Source organism: Parasteatoda tepidariorum, chromosome 1 (genome assembly GCF_043381705.1).
Source record: "Parasteatoda tepidariorum isolate YZ-2023 chromosome 1, CAS_Ptep_4.0, whole genome shotgun sequence".
In the NCBI taxonomy this organism is placed as follows: Eukaryota; Metazoa; Arthropoda; class Arachnida; order Araneae; family Theridiidae; genus Parasteatoda; species Parasteatoda tepidariorum.
In genome coordinates, this window is record NC_092204.1 from 7,096,750 (window position 1) to 7,117,419 (window position 20,670).

General features: G+C 32.4%; 1 protein-coding gene across 5 annotated transcripts in view; it reads left to right on the forward strand.

The window, feature by feature from the left end:
• LOC107440448 (anterior open) overlaps window positions 1-20,670 on the forward strand; it is a 69,361-nt gene that overhangs the window by 26,864 nt on the left and 21,827 nt on the right. For 3 of the 5 annotated variants that reach the window (XM_043044874.2, XM_043044871.2, XM_043044872.2), the window contains exon 2: window positions 18,840-19,041. In XM_043044874.2, coding sequence (XP_042900808.1) covers window positions 18,885-19,041 — 157 coding nt within the window. In that variant the 5' untranslated portion in view covers window positions 18,840-18,884. Of the gene's footprint in view, window positions 1-12,674; window positions 12,946-18,839; window positions 19,042-20,670 lie in introns of those variants that run through there. The other 2 variants (XM_043044869.2, XM_043044873.2) reach the window with 2 other exon arrangements.

The window sequence follows — 20,670 nt, forward strand, 5'->3', positions numbered from 1 at the left end:
TGCTTGACTTCGGTGTTCTACTTAGAGCCGTGTGTTTGTGGTCAAAGGTTAAAGGTCACTGCGGGACGAATGATGGTTAGATTTCACGGACTGAAGCTGGATATTTTTCAATTAACCTTTCACATTACAAAATGGAGTTGACTGTTGTTGGTAAGAAGTCGGATAATTCAATTAGCTTGCGGCATACATACATAGGGCTTTTTGAGGTGCTTAGGTAACATGTTTTATAAGAGAGTTAGAACTGCAAAAATGTGTAAGCCTACAGTCAAGTTTCCTTGTAAACTCTAAAGTTGTTTTTCTTTACAACTGATGCGACTTAAAAATCCTGGTTTCGTAACAGAAAAAAAAAACAGGTTACAGGGACCCTTTGTTGACGACTGTCCTTATTCCGAGTTGAACATTGATCCATTATAACCGATTAGTCTCGAATTTTAATTTCGCGTATTATATTTATCTCCAAAAAATATCGTTTTTTAACAGCTTATCGCGATAATTTCGGAATTTAAATAGTTAATGTTATTTTTGCATTGGTCAATATTTTCGTTACGCAAGTAAAATTTATCAACACTTACAATGATTCCGTATTCAATGATTATCGATATAATATTGCGATATTATCTTTTCGATATGTTATTTCATCGATAATGATATTATATTATTATTGTATTATAACCGTCGTTGAACAGCCGACCCAATTTCTGGGTTTACGACTACTAATGCTAAGTACCGTAGCATTGTAATTTTGAACGCAATCCAGAAGACAAGGGAACTCCTGGATCAAGTATTGGGAGAAATTTGATTTCTTAGAGGGCTTTTTAATGAAACTAACCATTTGCGTTACATGGAGAGGAAAACCTCCCATGGTTTGCCTGACGGTAAGGGGACTCTAATCCATGATCCGTCAACCACTGAGGATATTTCATGTCAGCACTGTGGTCGGTGAAAAGGATGCGTGTTCGTATCGACCAGCCATCGCTGGAATTCTAACCCGGTGTATCTCATTGGAAGGCGAATGCTCTATCCCCTGATCGATCAAGGCTCTTATTCACTAACAAGAAGTTCTTTAAGCTTTAAATAACAATATGAACTTTATAGCTCACATTAGTATTCATTACCTCTTATTGTACTGCCATCTGTTCATAGTAAGGTCAATAAAGGGCCGTTTATGTAAGTAAAACGAACAGTTCTTCTTATTAAAGTGTTAGTAATTTGAAAAACCGTTTTCAAAGCGTTTTGTAAAGTTAAGATGTATAAATGTTCACTTTCCATTAAATGTTTTCATACGGTTCGTTTAAGGTATCGCAGCTCTAGTGAACACCTTTGTCGACAACTGGCTGTTAAGGGAGAGCTTGATTTTTTTATATTATTGTACAGTCAAACCCCGCTATAGTGAACTTTCAAGGGTCCGGGAGTTCACTATATCCGTTACTCAGGCAATTTAACTAATGGTTCCCAAACTCCTCCCTTTTATTACACATTATTCAAATAAATGGCTGAAAAATGTTATGTAGTCGCAAAAAATGCGTTATTTTTCATTACTCTTCGTCTTGCGTACAAATTATTTTTTTTTTTAATCTTTAGCTGATGAGCAATCCTCAATCAGACTTCCCGACTCTCAGATAATTTTTCCCGAATTTCTGTTATTCCGCTTTTTAAACCTGTCTAACCTGCCGTTCGAGCACATTAAAGTAATCTCATAAAATCGCTTAGCAAATTCATCGACATTTGTCCAGATACTGGATGATTGTGGCTTCTTCGATTGGTGAACCACTTCAGTAATGCTTCTTCAACATCCTTATGATCTGCTTTTCTCAACTTTTGTTCTGCCATCTAAATTGTTTTCATGTTACAAACTGCAGACTTGGATAGTTCATATTCCCTGCAAATATCAGCTTGATTGCATCCATGTTCAATTTTTCTGATTATGCCTATTTAATCATCAATGGAGAACGTTTTACGTTTACTGCTCGCCATAGTTAAATTTGAAACACTTGTTTGCAGGATTTTTGTAACTTAACTGAGAGCAGAAAGGAGTTGAAAAGAGGGCCTTATCAACACATATTAGTGTCCAACCCTTTGACCAATAATGAATAATTACTTATCCCCTCTGACAGAAAATGCATATTGATCTCACTGACACCTTACAGGTGCATCGTCTGCCTTGGTTGGAAACATCTGCTTCGTTTGCTTAGGAATGGGAAAGTGAGATAAAGGAAGCAAACAAAAAAAAAATGCTTATCGCTACATTCCCCTCTATAGATGGTTTTAAAAGTCGGAATATGCATTTAGTTTGAAGTAGAAATTTCAAAATTACAAAAACAACAAAAAAAAATTAGTCGAAGACAGAAAAAAGTTCATTATATCCACAAACAATAACATTATACGTGTATAGCAAGGCACGGGACCGAATATTTCGTTCACTATATCCGGGAGTTCACTATAAACCGTGTTCACTATAGCGGGGTTTGACTGTATATTTATTATATTTATAAACTAACAAACTCCGTACTCCATTTTAGTTTTAAAATACGCAATCACTGAAGCTTTATCTAAGAACATTTTGCTTAATCGTAACGAAACAGACGATAAACGATGTTTTCGTAAACGATATTTCGTAGCATTTTTTTTCGTAATCAATATCTCTTGTTATCATTAATGATCACTACATTGTCGTATTTGGTACACCTAAGTGTATTATTGATAGCCGGTGACCGTGACCTTAGTGAACCAGAATCCAACTTGGATTCGTGGGCCAGTCCCAATAAAGCACCAAAAAAATTTCGATTACACATTATAAAATTAATATGAACAAATGTAATATAAAAATAATGAACAAACAAATGTAAAAAAAAAAATAAAAGTTTTTTTCCTTTAAAAAAATAATAATAAAATGCTTTTCATTTTTGGACGTCCAAGGTCATTTCCTCCTTTGTTTAAATAATGTTTTTTGGAGAAGGAAATTTCCGCCGCATGTTGAAGGGGGGGATATTATTTTTAAAGGAAGTGTCGTGTCCACTCGTGGTGATGTTTATTGTAATAGGAAACGTGATGTCTGCTTACCTACTAAAAACCACGTGTCCTACCTATACCTTTCGGCAAACAACCTTGGATTTGGAATGAAGAGATTAGGAGAGAGGCAGAAGGAAGTTATTCTCCCGGGAGGAAGTACTTCATTTCTTTCCCCCACTATGATGAAATGAAATAATTTATATACCGGTTATCACTTTTTTTTCTTTCCTCCTTTGTCCATTCTTTTAGCCTTGAATTTGGAAATGATGAACCCATGGTAGCTTCTTTGTTTCGGCCCGCCTTCGCGTTCAATTCGCAAGCTGAAAGGGAAAACTTTTTTTTTTCTTCTTCCAAGATACACTTTCTTATTAAATGTTTGACAAATATTAAGTTATTTTATTCAATACTAAATTGTTATATATAAAAAAAGAAACAAATGAATGTAACATTTATTTTATAAAACGGAGTCGTCAATGAAATTTGAAATAAATACACAGGTTCAGAAAATCTTCTGTCTGCTTTAGATATCTACTAAGTAGATGAATGAGAAGAAGGAATCAAAAGGTAACTCAAGATAGAATCTAGTTAACATGTCTTATATACTAGTGAATAGGTATTTAATAATTATAGTGGTAGTTACGCCACCTTATTCCCCTTCTAGAATTTTATCCGTGATAGAATTCAATGAACGAATACCACTAGTTGATTTATGCTGTTTTTTTTATTTTTTTTTTACTTATATCATTTTTGCTCATTATATTTTTTTATCCTTTTTTTTGCTTATTTATATCATTTCGCTCATTTTTTCTTCGTTTTTTTGTTTATTGGCCGGTACACTTCACCGGATTTTTTTTTGAGCACCATATTTTTTTTAAGCAAATCAACTGATTAATGTGGACTACCCATCGATGTTGGCGAGTTCGTATCACGTCCGCAAGTCACCATATAATTATCGACTATGTCAACCTTCATTCATCAAAAGGTACCTCACTACTAAACTGGTATTTAATATTATTAGAATAATGTTAATTATTCTTTTTAAATTAAGTCGTTATATTGTCGATGAAAAAAGAAACAAGTAATGAATACATGTTTTTAAGCGCGGACTGATTTCAGCACAAAAAAAAGAAGAAAAAAAAAAAAAACAGGCGCCGAATGCAATGAAAAGGCTCCTGTTGATCCAGAGACATATTATACTGTATTCCTCTTTATGTTAGTTTTGAGGTTCTCAAACTTAATCGGTCGCGGTTATGAAATGTGTAGTGTATCACCACTACGAAAATACAATTCCAATTCACTAATGTATAAGACATGTTAACTCGATTCTATGTTGGGGTACCTTTTCATAGATGAAAGTTGACATGGTCGATGTGACTCTCCCCACATTGGTGACCCGGGCGTGATGTNCAATTCACACGTATATAAGACACGTTAACTCGATTCTATGTTGGGGTGCTTGCTACTTGTGACTGCGACATTATCCACCTCCTCATGCTGTTGCTACTCAGTCTCGATCACACACAATGTCGGCCTGTATACACTCGACTCGCTAATGGCAACACAGGAGCTGAACTTAATGCAGCTCTCAGAATCAGCACTCAAAAAGTACGGTAATCTTAATACAGCTCTCCCGGTTTCTCACAAAACAGCAATGACTCAACTATTGGTATACGTTCATCTAATTCTACCACAGCTATAATTCTGGTGGGGAAGTACTGTAGTTTATCTACCACTACAAAAATATAATTCCAATTCCCAACTAGTATATAAGACATGTTAACTCGATTCTATGGAGGAGTACCTTTTCATACCTTTTCATTGTCAATAACTACTATCCCCACAAAATACTTTTGCAAATGGAAATTCTAAGAAGAGCACTAAATATTTTTTCCGCAGTTGCATAGATACTGTATTAAGGAAATAGAACAGAAAAAAAATGTTTCAAACGACATTTAAAAAATCCAGCATCTCCTAAATCTCCGATCCTTAACTTTCTTTTGCATCATAGTTCTTCATCCATTCTTTACTTCAATTTCTAAGATATATATATTTTTTAAAAAAAAATTTCAAATTGTTTTGTTTGGTTACTTTTCATTTAATTTTGTATACTTTATTTTAAGGATATGAGGAGCTTTATAGATTATTCAATATTTCGTAATAGGGAGATTTCGCACTTTAGCGTTAGCTTTCGTACGCTCTTGTAAGTAAGATTGAACCAACTGGCATGCTTTATTTTCGATGCTACCTATCTTTACCTTATGTTGGCGTGATTTACGCTACAAAATAAAGACAAAGCTACAAGCACTCTGTTTATAGCTGTTAAATGTTGTTATTTGTTTAAGCCTACCTTCGAACTAAACACACGGACGGCGAATTTGCAGAAATGTATTGATGAAATTCTGAAATGAATCGTGTGATCTAACAACAATTGGCTCTATTGCTTTTTATTTAACTTGTTTGCCTACTTGAACTTGGTCCATAAGAAACTAGATATATTTTCGTTATTTTAAAATGATAAATTATATTTATGTTTTCACTATACAATTTAGTTAAAAGAAGTTAAATAACCAATTTCAAGTTCAATAATTCTTTTTTCAGAATAATAACAAAAATGAGCTGTATTTTTTATCACTGAATTCATCAAAATCTATAATCTACCAAGTTTTTCTGCTCACGGATCCGCAGTTTACGGATTTTTGCAAAATCTTTTAATTTCACTTAGATAAATTTGATATTTTTTCACGGGCGCATGCGCATTTCTCCAGAACTTACGCATGCGCACTAGAAGTGCATATGCGCAATTATTTGAAATCATACTTAAGGGAGCGTACGGAAGCTAACGCAAATTTATAAAATCTTCCTATTAATAAAATGACGTCTCTGGCATTTTTGTCCTAGAAATTGGAGACCAAGCGTTTCAGAAGTTTGCTTGCACAAGATAATCGTCCAATAAGCTGGCTTAATATTTTTCAAACATACTTTTTTTTCGAATTTCAAACATCTTTTCTAGTACTAAATTTCTGAAGCTCGTTATCCTGTGAACCTGTTTTTATTTTATTTATTTATTTCCGTCTAGATGGTTGGAAAAAAAAAGAAAAAATTTTTGATTTTAATATTGAATACTGATGTAGTGTGTCTACCACTAAAAAAATACAATTCCAATTTATTAGTATATAAGACGTGTTAACTCGATTCCGGGTACCTTTTCATGCATGAAGGTTGACATTGCCGATAACTACTATCCCCACATTGGTGACCCGGACGAGATTTGAACACGCATACATTGACGGAAACTCCCTCTTCGATATGAACACGCCTACCTTGACAGTAACGCCCACTTCTATCTGAACACGCCTACTTCGATGGATGGTCCACAATGAACAGTTGACTTGCTACTTGTGACTGCGACATTACCCACCTCCTCACGCTGTTGCTACTCAGTCTCGATCACACGTCAGCTTGCATACACTCGACTGCTAGTGGCAACACAGGAGCAACAACGATCGTGAACTTAATGCAGCTCTCACGATAAGCATTCAAAAAGTACGGTGATCTTAATACAGCTCTCCCGGCTTCTCACAAAACAGCAATGAATAAACTAGTGGTATCCGTTCATCGAATTCTATCACAGCTATAATTCTGGTGGGGGAGTACTGTAGTGTGTCTACCACTACAAAAATACAATTCCAATTTACTAGTATATATAAGACGTGTTAACTCGATTCATGCATGAAGGTTGACATTGTCGATAACTACTATCCTCACAACTGTATATATCACATAATTTTTTTCTCATTTCATTTATAATTTTTCTGAATTCTAACAGTGAAGCTGCGAGGCAATGCCTGCTCAAATGCCTCACGCCATAATGGTTTTGAACGTAGCACCATAAAATTTTGTTCTTTTATGCGCTCACAAAGGTAGGGATTGAGTTCTTCATTCTCTTTAAATAATTTACCCGCAAATTTTTCTTCAAAAATAATAGAAAAGCTATTGAAACAAGAAAATTCCTAAAATAATAAAACAATTTCCTAAAATAACACAAAATTCCTATGATTACAGCTAAACGTTTCATTCAATTTTTTTTTCTCCATTTAGTGTCAATATTGCGAACTTTTTCTCCATTTAGTGTCTATTAGCGAACTTCCATTTTGCGAATTTCTCTATTTTGCGATTTTTTTCGAGGAGCCAAGAACATTTTGGAAATTTCTTCGTAAAGAAACGTCCAAATAGTGAAGTGAATTTTCTCTTTAACGAACTTTTCTTTCAGATCCATTTCCCAAAATATTTCAGAACATTTCGAATTCGTTAACGCATTTTATGGGGGAAATGACCTAGAAGTGATTTTCACAGCCACTTAACTTATAGAGAAAGCAGTAAAATCCCTTTCCCTTTTTGTTTGCCTTTCATACAGGAATCCATGCCAAAAATCAATTTCCGAGAAAGCATAACAGAAATTTCTAAAGCATGAAACTATGGTGTTCCATACCATACTATTCGGAACAGTTTTGCTACAGCTGGATTCTAGTCAGCGCGGAAGACGAGGATGATATTCCTTTGGAAGAACTTGAAAAAATGTGGGTACAGCCAATACCATCTAGGAGGTATTGGTACAGCTGAGAGAGAGCCACGAAATTAACTATGATGTATTGATTAATGATTTTCTGTTAATTGATCAGGGGTCTGTTTCGAAGAAATTTGGGTCCGTTAACGGACCCTTCACAAAATAATTTATCTTTTAATCGGATCCTTCTCAAATCTGCTTATCTTCACTATTGTTTTGTTAATCAAATAAACCCTTCCCAGGAAGGGGGGGGAAACAAGAAAGACAGATGTAAATGAACTAAATTTTGTCTTCGGCAGACGCTTCTTCCTTTATTCGTCCGAAATGAATATTCTGCGCTCAGCAGTATAGGCAAAATACCAAATATTTATATGTTGCATCGCTAATTTAGTAGCTGCAACTGCTGTTTATTTTTTGAAATTTAATTTTCTTAATTATAATTTTACATAAAAACTCATTGAAAAAGTTTTTTTTGCAATAACGGACCCAATTTGCACAAATTCACAAAGGCGGACCCTGGTTGAAAGAATGTGACTTAAACGTTTTTTTATATTCTCAAATTACGAGTAATTTTTTTCACAATTTTACAAAAACGGACCTTTAACAAAATGTCTGGACAGACCCCTGTTGATTCTGAAGCTGAAACCACAGAAACATTAACTGAATCGGATATTTTGGACTGTGTGAAAATGAAGAACAATACAGCAATAAATTGTGAGGAAGACGAAGACAGAAATGATGAAGAAATCACCAAACCTTCATATGATAAAATCATTTGAAACAATTCGATAGTAGATAATTTACAAGATAAAAGTGCATCAATTGCTATTTTAATTATGTCTAGTGTTTATGAATTTAAAACCTGTTTTGTGTTGTTTAGGTATTTCAAATGGTGATTTTCCATTTAACGAATTTGCCATTTACCGGATTTAGCGACTTCGGCAAGTAGAGGTTTGATAAGCTGCCCGAACAAGGAACGGAGCCACGCTACTTTTAAAAAAAAAAAATCTTTAAACCATATTACTTTGCTTTCAAACTATACAATAACAGGGTGCGTAGCTTTTTTAAAAAGTGCTTAAAGGTGTTTATTTTTTATTTACTTTTTTTAAAAGCCCTTATAGGTGCCTTTTTTTTATTCGGGATTTGTAAAAAGTGCTTAATTTCCTATCTTTTAAAAAGAGATTTTTTTCCCTTGCCATGTTGATTATTGTTGTAAATTACAAAAAATGCATGATTTTTTACAATTTTCTTTGCAATATTTATCTGAAACTGTAGTTATATTATCATGATTATGTAAAGTTTTTGAAAATGTTTTTGAATTTTATTGATTTAATGTTTGTAAATGAAGAACTTTAATTGATGGAAAAAAATAATTTTTATTACTTCACAGCTCCTATATGATTTATTTTTTTTGAAAAGTGATTAAAAATATTTTTTGAGTGCTTAAAAGGTGCTTATTTTTTGTTGAAAAATCTGACTACTCACCCGAAATTACTAAGTGCAACTATTTGCTGTTTAATTATTTTATTTTATAGCCACCCGTTTGTGGGTTTACGACTAACGATGTCCAACTCCGTAGCCTCGTAATTTTGAACCCAATCCAGAAAATAAGGAAGCTACTGCATCAAGAATTGTGATAGACTAGTTTTATTGGAGAACTTTTTTTATAGAACTAACCTCTATTTGCGTTACGGGGAGAAGAAAACCTCGAAAGCTTCGCACGGTTATCCCAACATCTACCCCATGATCCGTCAACCTCTGAAGATACTAAACGTCAGTAGTGTGGTCGGTAAAAACCAGGAGCAAAATTCGTATCCACCAGCAGTAGCTGGGAACCGAACCTGAGTCACCTCACTGGGAGGTCAGCGCTCTGCCCACTGTACACGTCATCATCACTCTACAGTCCTTGTATCTCGTTTTCTTTACGGCTTTGGACCATCATTCTTTTCTGTTGGTTGCTTTTTTCATGTAGTTCGTAATTTTGAGTAGTTTCAGGTCCTCTTCAACTTAATCTTTCCATCTAGTTCTAGGTCTACTTCTAAATCTTGGCCCTCCTGGTTTTCCGTCAAATAATTTTTTAACATTTCTTTTCGAATCCATTCTCAGGATGAGTTTAAACTATTGGATTCGTATATTTGTTATCACAAATTTATTTATTTAATTTGTTCCTCTAAGCCGACAGGGCTGTGTAGGGTTCAGGGAACTAGCCTTGCATCAGAAAAGTTCTGGGTTCGAATCCCGGGCAAGGCATGGATTTTATTTCATTCTCTGTACTATCTGTCCTTACTGTGGGAGCAACGTTGGCCCACCTCATATGAGACCCCTGAAAGAGTGGTCAACAAATCTACCGTTCAGATGCCTGTATTGACAAAGGTCATTCCCCAGGTGGGCATTGGGAAAAAAATTGGTCCTTTAATGTCCATCCTCTCAAATTGCACCAAAAAAATTTTCCTTTCCCATATTTAAAAAAAATAAGAATCTGAGAGTTAAGTTCACATTCATATAACCCAATTATTCCATTCATCACTTAATACATAAATGATAAATCGACCTATACTATTAACTTTCTTCAAATGAAAATCGAAACGAAATGAATATATTTTTTTAATATCTCAGCTAAAGTAAGGCAAAATATCCTATAAATTTGCAATTTCCTTTATTTTTTTCAATTAGCTTCAGCAATAAAATTAAATTATGTAAGCAATAATGTAAAATTGAGGTAATTATTTGTATTTTTAATTTTTTATTAATTTAGACATATCAATACAAATTGAAATAAATTAGTAATTTCCTTTATTTTTTCAATTAAAAAATGGCATCCTATTTAAAGCGTTTCACTAAATACAACTTATTAAAAAAAAACTTTAATTTAATATTTTCAACTTATACTACATTCAAAAACTTCATACATTTAATGCGACACCTTATCAGCCGTATATATATANATATATTTAGTTTATTTTTATACTATCAGTATATTTAGGTCATAACTTTTAACAAAAGAACCTAAAATAAAACTTTTTTTTTCACATTTTATTACTAAAACTCACAATATCCTAAAAAAAATTCATAATTTGTTGTTATGATTATTTTTTAAATGAGTGAATAAAAGTAATTTAATTAAAGGCATGTACTTTTTGCACGTCACTCAAGTAGTTTCACGCCATAATGAGGGGGCCGGCATAGCCAATACCTCCTAAAAGATATAGTTTGTCTACGGTAGGAACTCCCCCCGCCACAAAGTCTGAGGCTGTCTGCTGGTACGGTAACAAGAAAAGCGCATTTCAGGGAGGGTGGCCTTTCTTCACTCCAGGGTTAACACAATAGATGGGGGAGAAATATTCGCTTTCTCCCCCTTCCCGACTCGAGCTAAAACTTGTCCTAAATTGTGACCCCACACCACTGCTTGAAATAGTTATACCTCGTTACCATAGTTACCGTCAAGGGTCCAGACGAATAGCTAGTCGAGTTCTTACTTTAGACAAACTGTAGAAGACCTCATCACGAATCAATTTGGTAGTCCGACGTAACGAACATAAACTGCGCAGTGGAGGCAAATAAATAGTCGAGTTCTTACTTTAGACAAACTATAGAAGACCTCATCACGAATCAATTTGGTAGTCCGATGTAACGAACACGAACTGCGCAGTGGAGGAAAAATAATAAAGATGTCACTATGCTCAGGCTACTAAGTTGCGCAGTGGAGGAAAATAAGCAAGATGTCGTTGCGTTTGGACTACTAAAGGATCAAATTTCTTGTTTATGGTAACCCGTGCTGATGGCGTGATAATTGGATGGCGCACTTTTTCAAGATTAGTTCTAAAAATCAATCGGAAGTAGTAACCCGGAAGCTTTGCGATGATTTTTAACCCTTAGCGTCATCTGTGTCAACCATCCATAATTAAAAGTTACATTTTATTTGGTCTTTCTTCTAATAAATTCTGTGTATTTTATGATTAAATGCCCCTGAAAAGAGTAGTGTAAACAGTAAAGTGACTAGAAAAAAGGGCAGTTTAATTTTTTTTAAAAATTGATAAATATTTCTTTAAAGAAGTCTAAAGATATATTTTAAACGCACTTTGATGCAAATGTATGCGGAAATCTTTTTCTAATAAATAGTTTATTGTTCCCAATTAAGTATTCGTATTTTTTAATTAATTAATATATTTTTTTAGTGTAAATTTTTTTATTATTATTAATTTCATGGGAATGAAATGTTATCATTAAATTATTTGAAAATTACAGTTTATTTTTCACAAAATATCTAATCGAGCCAAATATTTATGTTTTAAAAATTTAATTTCATAATTAAAATAACATTATATATAGTCCCCATAGTGGACTAAGGTGCGTCGCGTTTTTAAAAGCCTTTAAAGGTGCTTATTTTATTTGGTGTTTGTAAAAAGTGCTTAATTTTCTATCTTTTAAAAAGAGATATATCTTTCTTTGCCGTATCGATTTTGTCGTTCTAAATTACAAAAAAATGCATGATTTTCGCAATTTTTTCTGCAGTATTTATCTGAAACTAGTTGTTTTATGTAAAGTTTTTGAAAATGCTTTTGAATTTTATTGATTTTATGTTTATAAACTAAGAAGTTTAAACGGTAGAAATTTTTTTTTATTACTGCACAGATCCTAATTATGATTTTTTTTTGGAAAGTGATTAAAAATATTTTTTGAGTGCTTGAAAAGTACTTAAAGGTGCTTATTTTGTTAAAAAAAATCTAGCAACGCAACCCTTGGACGAATGGATGCCCCCTCTAGGCTGAATGTTCTTTGTACGTGGCTTGCGTATCATGGTTTGTGTATTTTGCCTTTTGCGTATTCCATTACTTATGCTTTTTTGCTAAGTTACACCACAGTGAGTGCATGGTTTCCATGTTGTGGAATTTAATACTTTATTTAAGCATCGTGATTGAGTCGATAAACATGCCCAGTAATCAAAGAGCAAAAGGGTCCTTGAGTATCACTATTAAAAGTTTGTCCGTTTTCCTGCAACTTGTTTGTATCGACAATTGTCCATCAGAAGATGTTATCGAATGGCTTGAAGGTCAAGATTGTCATTGTCTCACGGAAATTAATCAATTAGGAGGAGGAATTAAGTGGAATTATGACAATATTTCTTTAAAATCTTGTGATCAGAGAGAAATCTTCCTCTAAGGAACTGAGTAAGAAGGAAATAACTTCGCGATGAGATTTTCTTTTTCTTCTGCAATATGCGGATGTTTGAAGTCCTACTACGGATTGCCAAGTATGTAGTGATTCTTTCTTTTTTAATCCATAGAAAAACTATTCTTTAAAATTATTTCTAAGGGAAATAAAGCTATTTGTGTGTCGTTTAAAAGCTCTGCCTTTTTTATCTTGGATTTTCGGTAAGGTCCTTTATCCCAATTTCTTTTTTTTTCTTCTATAAATCTTAGATGGCCGAGTCTGCAGCGCAATGCTTTTAAAATAATAGATATATGCGAATGCCGTTACCTAGCTATTCTACTGAGTAACTAGGGTGATTCTTTTAAGTGCGGAATCAAGAGTTCAAAAGTTAGCTTCTCTAAATTTATCAACTAATGTCACGATTGTTTGCTTGTATTTATTGACTTGATTCGTTAGATATTGAAAAGTAAATAAATGACATTTTTTTAATTTCATTTATTTGTAAGAATATTTTAATAATTGTATCTTCAAAATAATTAGTATATGCGAATGCCGATAATATGCTTATTACCCAGCTGCTCTACAGAGTAACTGGAGAGGGGGGGGGGGCATTCTTTCAAGTGCGGAATTTAGAGTTTTCCACAATTTACCTTGGTAATGTGGGCATTAATGATTTCAATATCGTTACGTAGCATAATAAATAAGCATGCTTGCATTGTATGGTTAATGTTCAAAAGTTTGCTTCTCTTATTTTATAAACTAATGTTTCGATTGCTTGCTTATATTTATTGACTTGATTCTTTAGATATTGAAAAGTTAATAAATGACATAATTTTAATTTCATTCATTTGTAAGAATATTTTAAATCGTCCAATTCTTTGTATCGCAATTATTCTTCGTATTACTTATTATTCGATCCTATTAAGTAATTGGCGACAAATTCTCTCAACTAATNGAGGGGGGGATTCTTTCAAGTGCGGAATTAAGAGTTTTCCACAATTTACCTTGGTAATGTGGGCATTAATGATTTCAATATCGTTACGTAGAGGTATAAATAAGCATGCTTGCATTGTATGGTTAATGTTCAAAAGTTTGCTTCTCTCATTTTATAAACTAATGTTTCGATTGTTTGCTTATATTTATTGACTTGATTCTTTAGATATTGAAAAGTTAATAAATGACATAATTTTAATTTCATTCATTTGTAAGAATATTTTAAATCGTCCAATTCTTTGTATCGCAATTATTCTTCGTATTACTTATTATTCGATCCTATTAAGTAATTGGCGACAAATTCTCTCAACTAATGTGCTGTTGCTAAATTGTAGTCACTAGAGTTCTTAGATTTGATTTATGTGATTCTTTCAAGTGCGGAATTAAGAGTTTTCCACAATTTACCTTGGTAATGTGGGCATTAATGATTTCCATATCGTTACGTGGAGGTATAAATAAGCATGCTTGCATTGTATCGTTAATGTTCATAAGTTTGCTTCTCTCATTTTATAAACTAATGTCTTGATTGACTTGATTCTTTAGATATTGAAAAGTAAATAAATGACATTATTTTAATTTCATTCATTTGTAAGAATATTTTAAATAGTCCAATTATTTGTATTACAATTATTCTTTGTATTACTTATTATTCGATTCTATTACGTAATTGGCGACTAATTCTATCAAGTAATGTGCTGCTGCTAAATTGTAGTCACTGTTTTTAGATGTGATTCTTTCAAGTGCGGAATCAAGTGTTTTCCATAATTTACCTAGGTAACGTGGGCATTAATGATTACCGTATCGTTACATGGAGAAAGAAATAAGCGTGCGTCCATGTATTGGTAATATTCAAAAGTTAGCTTCTTTTATTTATCAACTAATGTCTCGATTGTTTTTGCTTGTGTTGATTGATTTGATTATTTAGATATCAAAAAGTCATTAAATGACATTATTTTAATTACATTCATTTGTAAAAATATATTAAATCGTCCTATTACAATAATCCTTTGAATTACTTATAATTCGATTCTATTAAGTAATTTGCGACTATTCTATCAGCTAATGTGCTGCTGCTACATTGTAGTCATTCGAGTTTTTAGATGTGATTTATGTAATTCCTTCAAGTGCGGAATCAAGAGTATTCCATAATTTACCTTAGTAATGTGGGCATTAATGATTTCCGTATCGTTGCATGGAGGTATGAATAAGCATGCCTCCATGTAGGGCTAATGTTCAAAAGTTAACTTCTCTAAATTTATCTACTATTGTCTCGATTGTTTGCTTGTATTTATTGACTTGATTCTTTAGATATTGAAAAGTAAATAAATGACATGATTTTAATTTCATTCATTTGTAAGAATATTTTAAATCTTCTTATTAGGACGATTTAAAATATTGTAATGTTTTAGTAATTGTTCCTTCAAAATAAGTAGTATATGCGAATGCCGTTAATATGCTTATTACCTATTTTAAATTGTCGTACTACAATTGTCCTTTGTATTACTTATTATTCGATTCTATTAAATAATTGGCGACTAATTCTATCAGCTAATGTGCAGCTGATAAATTGTAGTCACTCGAGTTTTTAGATATGTGATTCTTTCAAGTGCGAAATCTTTCTTACGTGATTCTTTCAAGTGCAGATATTTCGGACATTCACCAAAGTGACTATGTGATTGTTGACATTCACCGGTGAAAGTTGACATTCTCTTGATTTCAGTCATTCATCGTAACAAATATGCTTCTTAGTAATTTGTGTTCATAAGTAATTTTATGGTTGAAATAATAGTTAAATTACCAAGACATTAGATCGAAAATCCAAATCTTTCGATAATTCAAACAGATTATTTTAAAAACTGCATTTGTATTTGCATCAGAAATGTTAGGAGGAAAATCTAAAAATGAAGGACGAATAACAACAAAATACTTTTTTATCAGGAGAATCAAAAATTTTAGGATAACTACAAATTCTGATGTTATGAAGCTCTATTCGGTTAAAATAAATGAAAAAAAGGGTTAATGACTTAATATATTGTTTATTAAATGTTTGAATAATTTATTTATAATTATAATTAATAATAATAGTATAATAATTATTATATTATATATAATATAATAATTATTATAATATAATTGTCATATTATTATTATAATTTACTTATTAAATAATTATTTATTTAATATTAATAATAAAAATGTATAATAATAATTTATTACTATTAAACCATGAGTACTAAATAATTTATTTATTATTAATTTATTTGCTATTAGTTTAATTTATTTTTTTATAGTTTAATAATTTATTTATTATTAAACCATGAGTACTGAAAATTACTTTTACTATTTTGTATGCAATTCATTTCATATTTGTATCTTTTCATCTTTCTATTGTTTTCTAATATTTTTTAATTATTATTAATATAAAATATATACTATATATTGCCTTAAATATATTAAAATCTTTATTGATTCGATTGTTGTAAAGTAATATAAAAGCATATTTAAAGTATTCAGTTCTTTTTTTATTATTGTGTTATTAACGGAACAAAAGTGGATATTTTTGAAAACATTGGCATTGAAAACATTAATTAATAGTTACTTAGTGTAGTTAAATGCTATGAAATACTTTGGAATGGCTTAGTTAATTTCAATTAAGGGTTTAAAACATTATTCCATGTATTGTTTTAAAAAAATGATTAGAACCAAGTTTAAACTTAAAAAGCTGGTTTAATTTTTTTTTAAAAAAGAACCCCGTTTTTTTTTTTAACAATTATATTCAATATTCAATACTTTCTTCAATATTTATTGTTTTAGTAAGCATTTATTTTTAAGTTGGTTATCCAAAGTTCTCGATTTTAAAAATAAATAATTCTTAGAAAACCCTTAAATATCTAATTATTTTCTGTCTTGTTTTACCTAAATAAATACTATAATATTTGTGATGCCAGAAAAATATTGAATAAGCATGCTATTAAATCAATGCTTGTAAAAATCATTTAAATGAAAAAAAAATATATGAAATTTTAAAGGAAATAATCAATTGACCACTGTCACGAATTGTTGGGGCCTTTTAAATATTACGTAAGCATGTTTTGGGCAATTTTCTACTCCCCCATCCCTCTTGTAAGCAAATCACAAACCTTTTCCTTTCCTTACGTAAGAGAGTTGCAATACTCCCTGCCCCCCCCCCCAAATCGGGATTTCCTGTAACATGGACTGTAATAATCTAATTTTAGGATTACATTGGAATTAAAAATATTTAACTTTGCTCCGAACAAATTTACGTTTTAATTCCTTTTATAAAATTTTGAGTATATTTTTATTTTAATTTATTTTATAATTAATTTATTTTATATTATTATATAGTTGAACAGCCGACCCAATTTTTTGGGTTTACGACTACTAATGTTCAACTCCGTAGCCTTGTAATGTTGAACCCGATCCAGAAGACAAGGGAACTACTGGATCAAATATTGGGAGAAATTTGCCTTCGCGGAGGACTTTTTGATGTTACTAACCCGCACTTGCGTTACATGGTGAGGACGACCACGAGAGCATGCAACGGTTAGCCAGACGGCAAGGGGACTCTAACCCATGATCCGTCTACTACTGAGGATATTTCACTCCAGCACTGTGATCGGAGCAAGCCTTCGGGTTTTTAATTTTAAATGTCAAAATCTTACATTTGAATGGAATTGGCCAAATAATTATTGAGAAATGAGGATTAAAAATACGACTTTTTTTTATTAATATTATTCAGTGTTAAAAAAGTGAATTTAACATTAAGGGTACCAACTCTCGACAACTCTATCGCCTAAATGAATGGAACCATTTTTCCCAGATTGAGGTTACAAGCATATTTTGAAGGTAAAGAATCCAAATTCGCCGATAAAAACCAAAAACATGTGTGTATTTAGCGGAAGACGATTTTTATGTCCGATTTCGTAACTTAAAATATCGTTTGAACAAATATTTTGGAGTATTTAAGGTTGTTCCCGAATCATTAACATGGTTTTTGGAAGTTCTTCCGAATAGGAAAACAAAAAAGACACAGTTTAAGTGCCTTACACTTGAAGCAAAACTATAATTTTAAACTATGTACGCAATCTTGCAGTGTACAACTATCTGGGCTTTAGAATAGACTAATACCTTAAATATTTTAAAAATTAATAAACTTTTTTTAAAAATCGCCAATTTGGCGACATTTTTTTACCTAGATAAAAATTATCAAAATCAATGTCTTATCTTACCTTTTTGCAAATTTTGTGATCCTAAATAATGCAGCTTTAAAGACAATTAACTGGAGAACCTTGACTAAGGGAAGAATGTCTTGGCATAGGCTTGTTGAGAAGGCCAAGGCTCATCCTGGGCTGTCGTGCCAATGAGAAGAGAAGAAGAAATAATGCAGCATTGGAATAAGTTTTTAAGTATTAAAGTTCCGCAGTGGACTGATCGTTAAGACACGGTTCCCAGCAGATCACCGAAGTCAAGCATCACTGGCTGCTGTCAGTGTGCGGGTGGGTGACCACTTGGTCTGAGTAGGGACTGAGGGTGTGCGGTATGGGTCCTCGGTAAACTGTTCTACCGTAAAGTGCTCGACTTCACGTGCAAGTCGTTGGGCTACCGAAGTGGGGGTGCCATTCCGTCTGCAGAGGATCAAAATTGTGATGGCATGTCTTCGGATCATCCTCAGGGATGTTTCCCAGACCGTCGCCAATAACCCACTGTGCAGCTCTAGTGCGACGTAAATAAAGACTACTACTACTGCTTTTAAGTATTAAAAAATTAGACCACATTCGCTTTTCATTTTCTCAAAACTATGGCTTTTTTCCATACTGAAGTTTTGCGTCACTTTCAAAATAAATGTAAAAGGTGTTGACTAAAAACAGGCTAAACTAGTCCTAATAGTCACGAGTAACTGTTACAAACTCATATCAGTTATGGAAATATCATGTTATTCGCAAAAAAGCATAATTTCATGCGACTTCAGAGACGCATGTGATGTTAAGAATAGTGGAATTGAGAGACCTCTCATGATAAATTCTGTTTCATCTCCATTAGTAATTTAAACTTTAAGGGCGGTTATTGCTGCACATCCTTATATATGGTATTTTCATTTTAGGAAAGAAATGTAACTACCAAAACATTTGAATAGAATGATTCATGAATGGTTGGAGTGTCTATGGATTGTCTCGAACCAGCCTACCTCAATCTGCCAGGTTGGCGATGCGTACCCGTGTATGCCGTCCCTCTATCACCCACATCACCACCGGCAGAAAATTCACAACCTCTAGATGCGCACAACCTACTCCCGCCCAATATACGTAAGTTCTCCCTTTTGTTCTCTCTATCGACAACATTAACTGAACCTTTTATTGAGGTTGTAGCACAATGTTATGGTTGACCGAATTCTTCTTAGTGTGTTAAATTTATCTTCAGTAGCTGACCAAATTATCAGACGCACTATAAGATTCTACTAAAAATCTTAATTATAAGGTGATACTGTACAGCATTGTTGTTTTTACGCGACTGAAACCGGTTTGTACTTGCTTACAATTGGTTAAATTAGACGATATAGAATAATTATTATATCAGGTATTATATTAATATATTATAATAATGAGACAAAATTATTAGACGCGCTGTAGTGTTTTTAATAATTGCATGTTTTGCACGAGTTTATGTGCAATATTTTTATATTTAAAGATACATGTGATGGATTTTTATTGAGGAAATATTTTATATACTTCCTATTTGTGTTTGTTTTTAACGTATTGCATCACAATGTTAACCAATTGATACACGAAGGTAAACAAGTGCAAACCGGTTTCAGTCGCTTAAAAACGATAAAGCTGTAGAGTATCACCTGATAATTAAGACTTGACATAGAATCTCATAGTGCATCGAATAATTTGGCCTGGAACTGTATATTAATTTTCGAGACTAGTTTCCTTTTAACAGCTAGGTGTAATTTCAAAATTTGTATTTTGTACCCTCTTGATAACTGTAAGATTAGCTTTGTGAACTTGTAATTAACAAGGGAAACTAGGGAAGTTTGACTCGCCAATTTTGAAATAAACTAGTGGGATGTATGCCTTATGAGGAATAATTTTAGGGGNAGGTATTATATTAATATATTATAATAATTAGACAAAATTATTAGGTGCACAGTAGTGTTTTAATAATTGCATGTTTTGCACGAATTTATATGTAATACTTTTATATTTAAAGATACATGTAATGGATTTTTATTGAGGAAATTTTTTATATACGGTACAGAAGCCGTTATCCGGAAATCAGAAAACCGGAAAATCAAAAAACCGGAACGAAATTCAATAAATTTTCCAGCCGTTTTAAAAAAAAAAAAATTTTTTTTCCTCATAAGATTTTAGGATTTTTCTTTCTTTTTTGAAAGATGTTTACCATACAATCATTTTAGAAATAATCATTACTGTATTACTTCATCGTTTTTTCTTCTTTTTAAGATTATTTCCAAATATATATATTTTTTTAGTTGGGTTAAACAATAAAAAAAACGGCTTTTTGTAGCGATTCAGAAAACCGGAAAAATCAGTTATCCGGAAAAGCGATGGTCCCGATCGTTCCGGATAATCGGTTCCCTACTGTACTTCCTATTTGTGTTTATTTTTAACGTATTGCATTACAATGTTAACCAATGGATACACGAAAGTAAACAAGTGCAAATCGGTTTCATTCGCGAAAAAGCAATAAGAGTGTCACCTGATAATTAAGATTTCACATAGAATCTCATAGTGCATCGAATAATTTGGCCAGGAAATGTATATTAATTTTCGAGACTCGTTTCCTTTTACTTGATCAAAACAGCTAGGTGTAATTTCAAAATTTGTGTTCTGTACCCCCTTGATAACTGTAAGATTAACTTTGTGAACTTGTAACTAAGTGAACTATTGAACTAAAAAATTTTATATCCC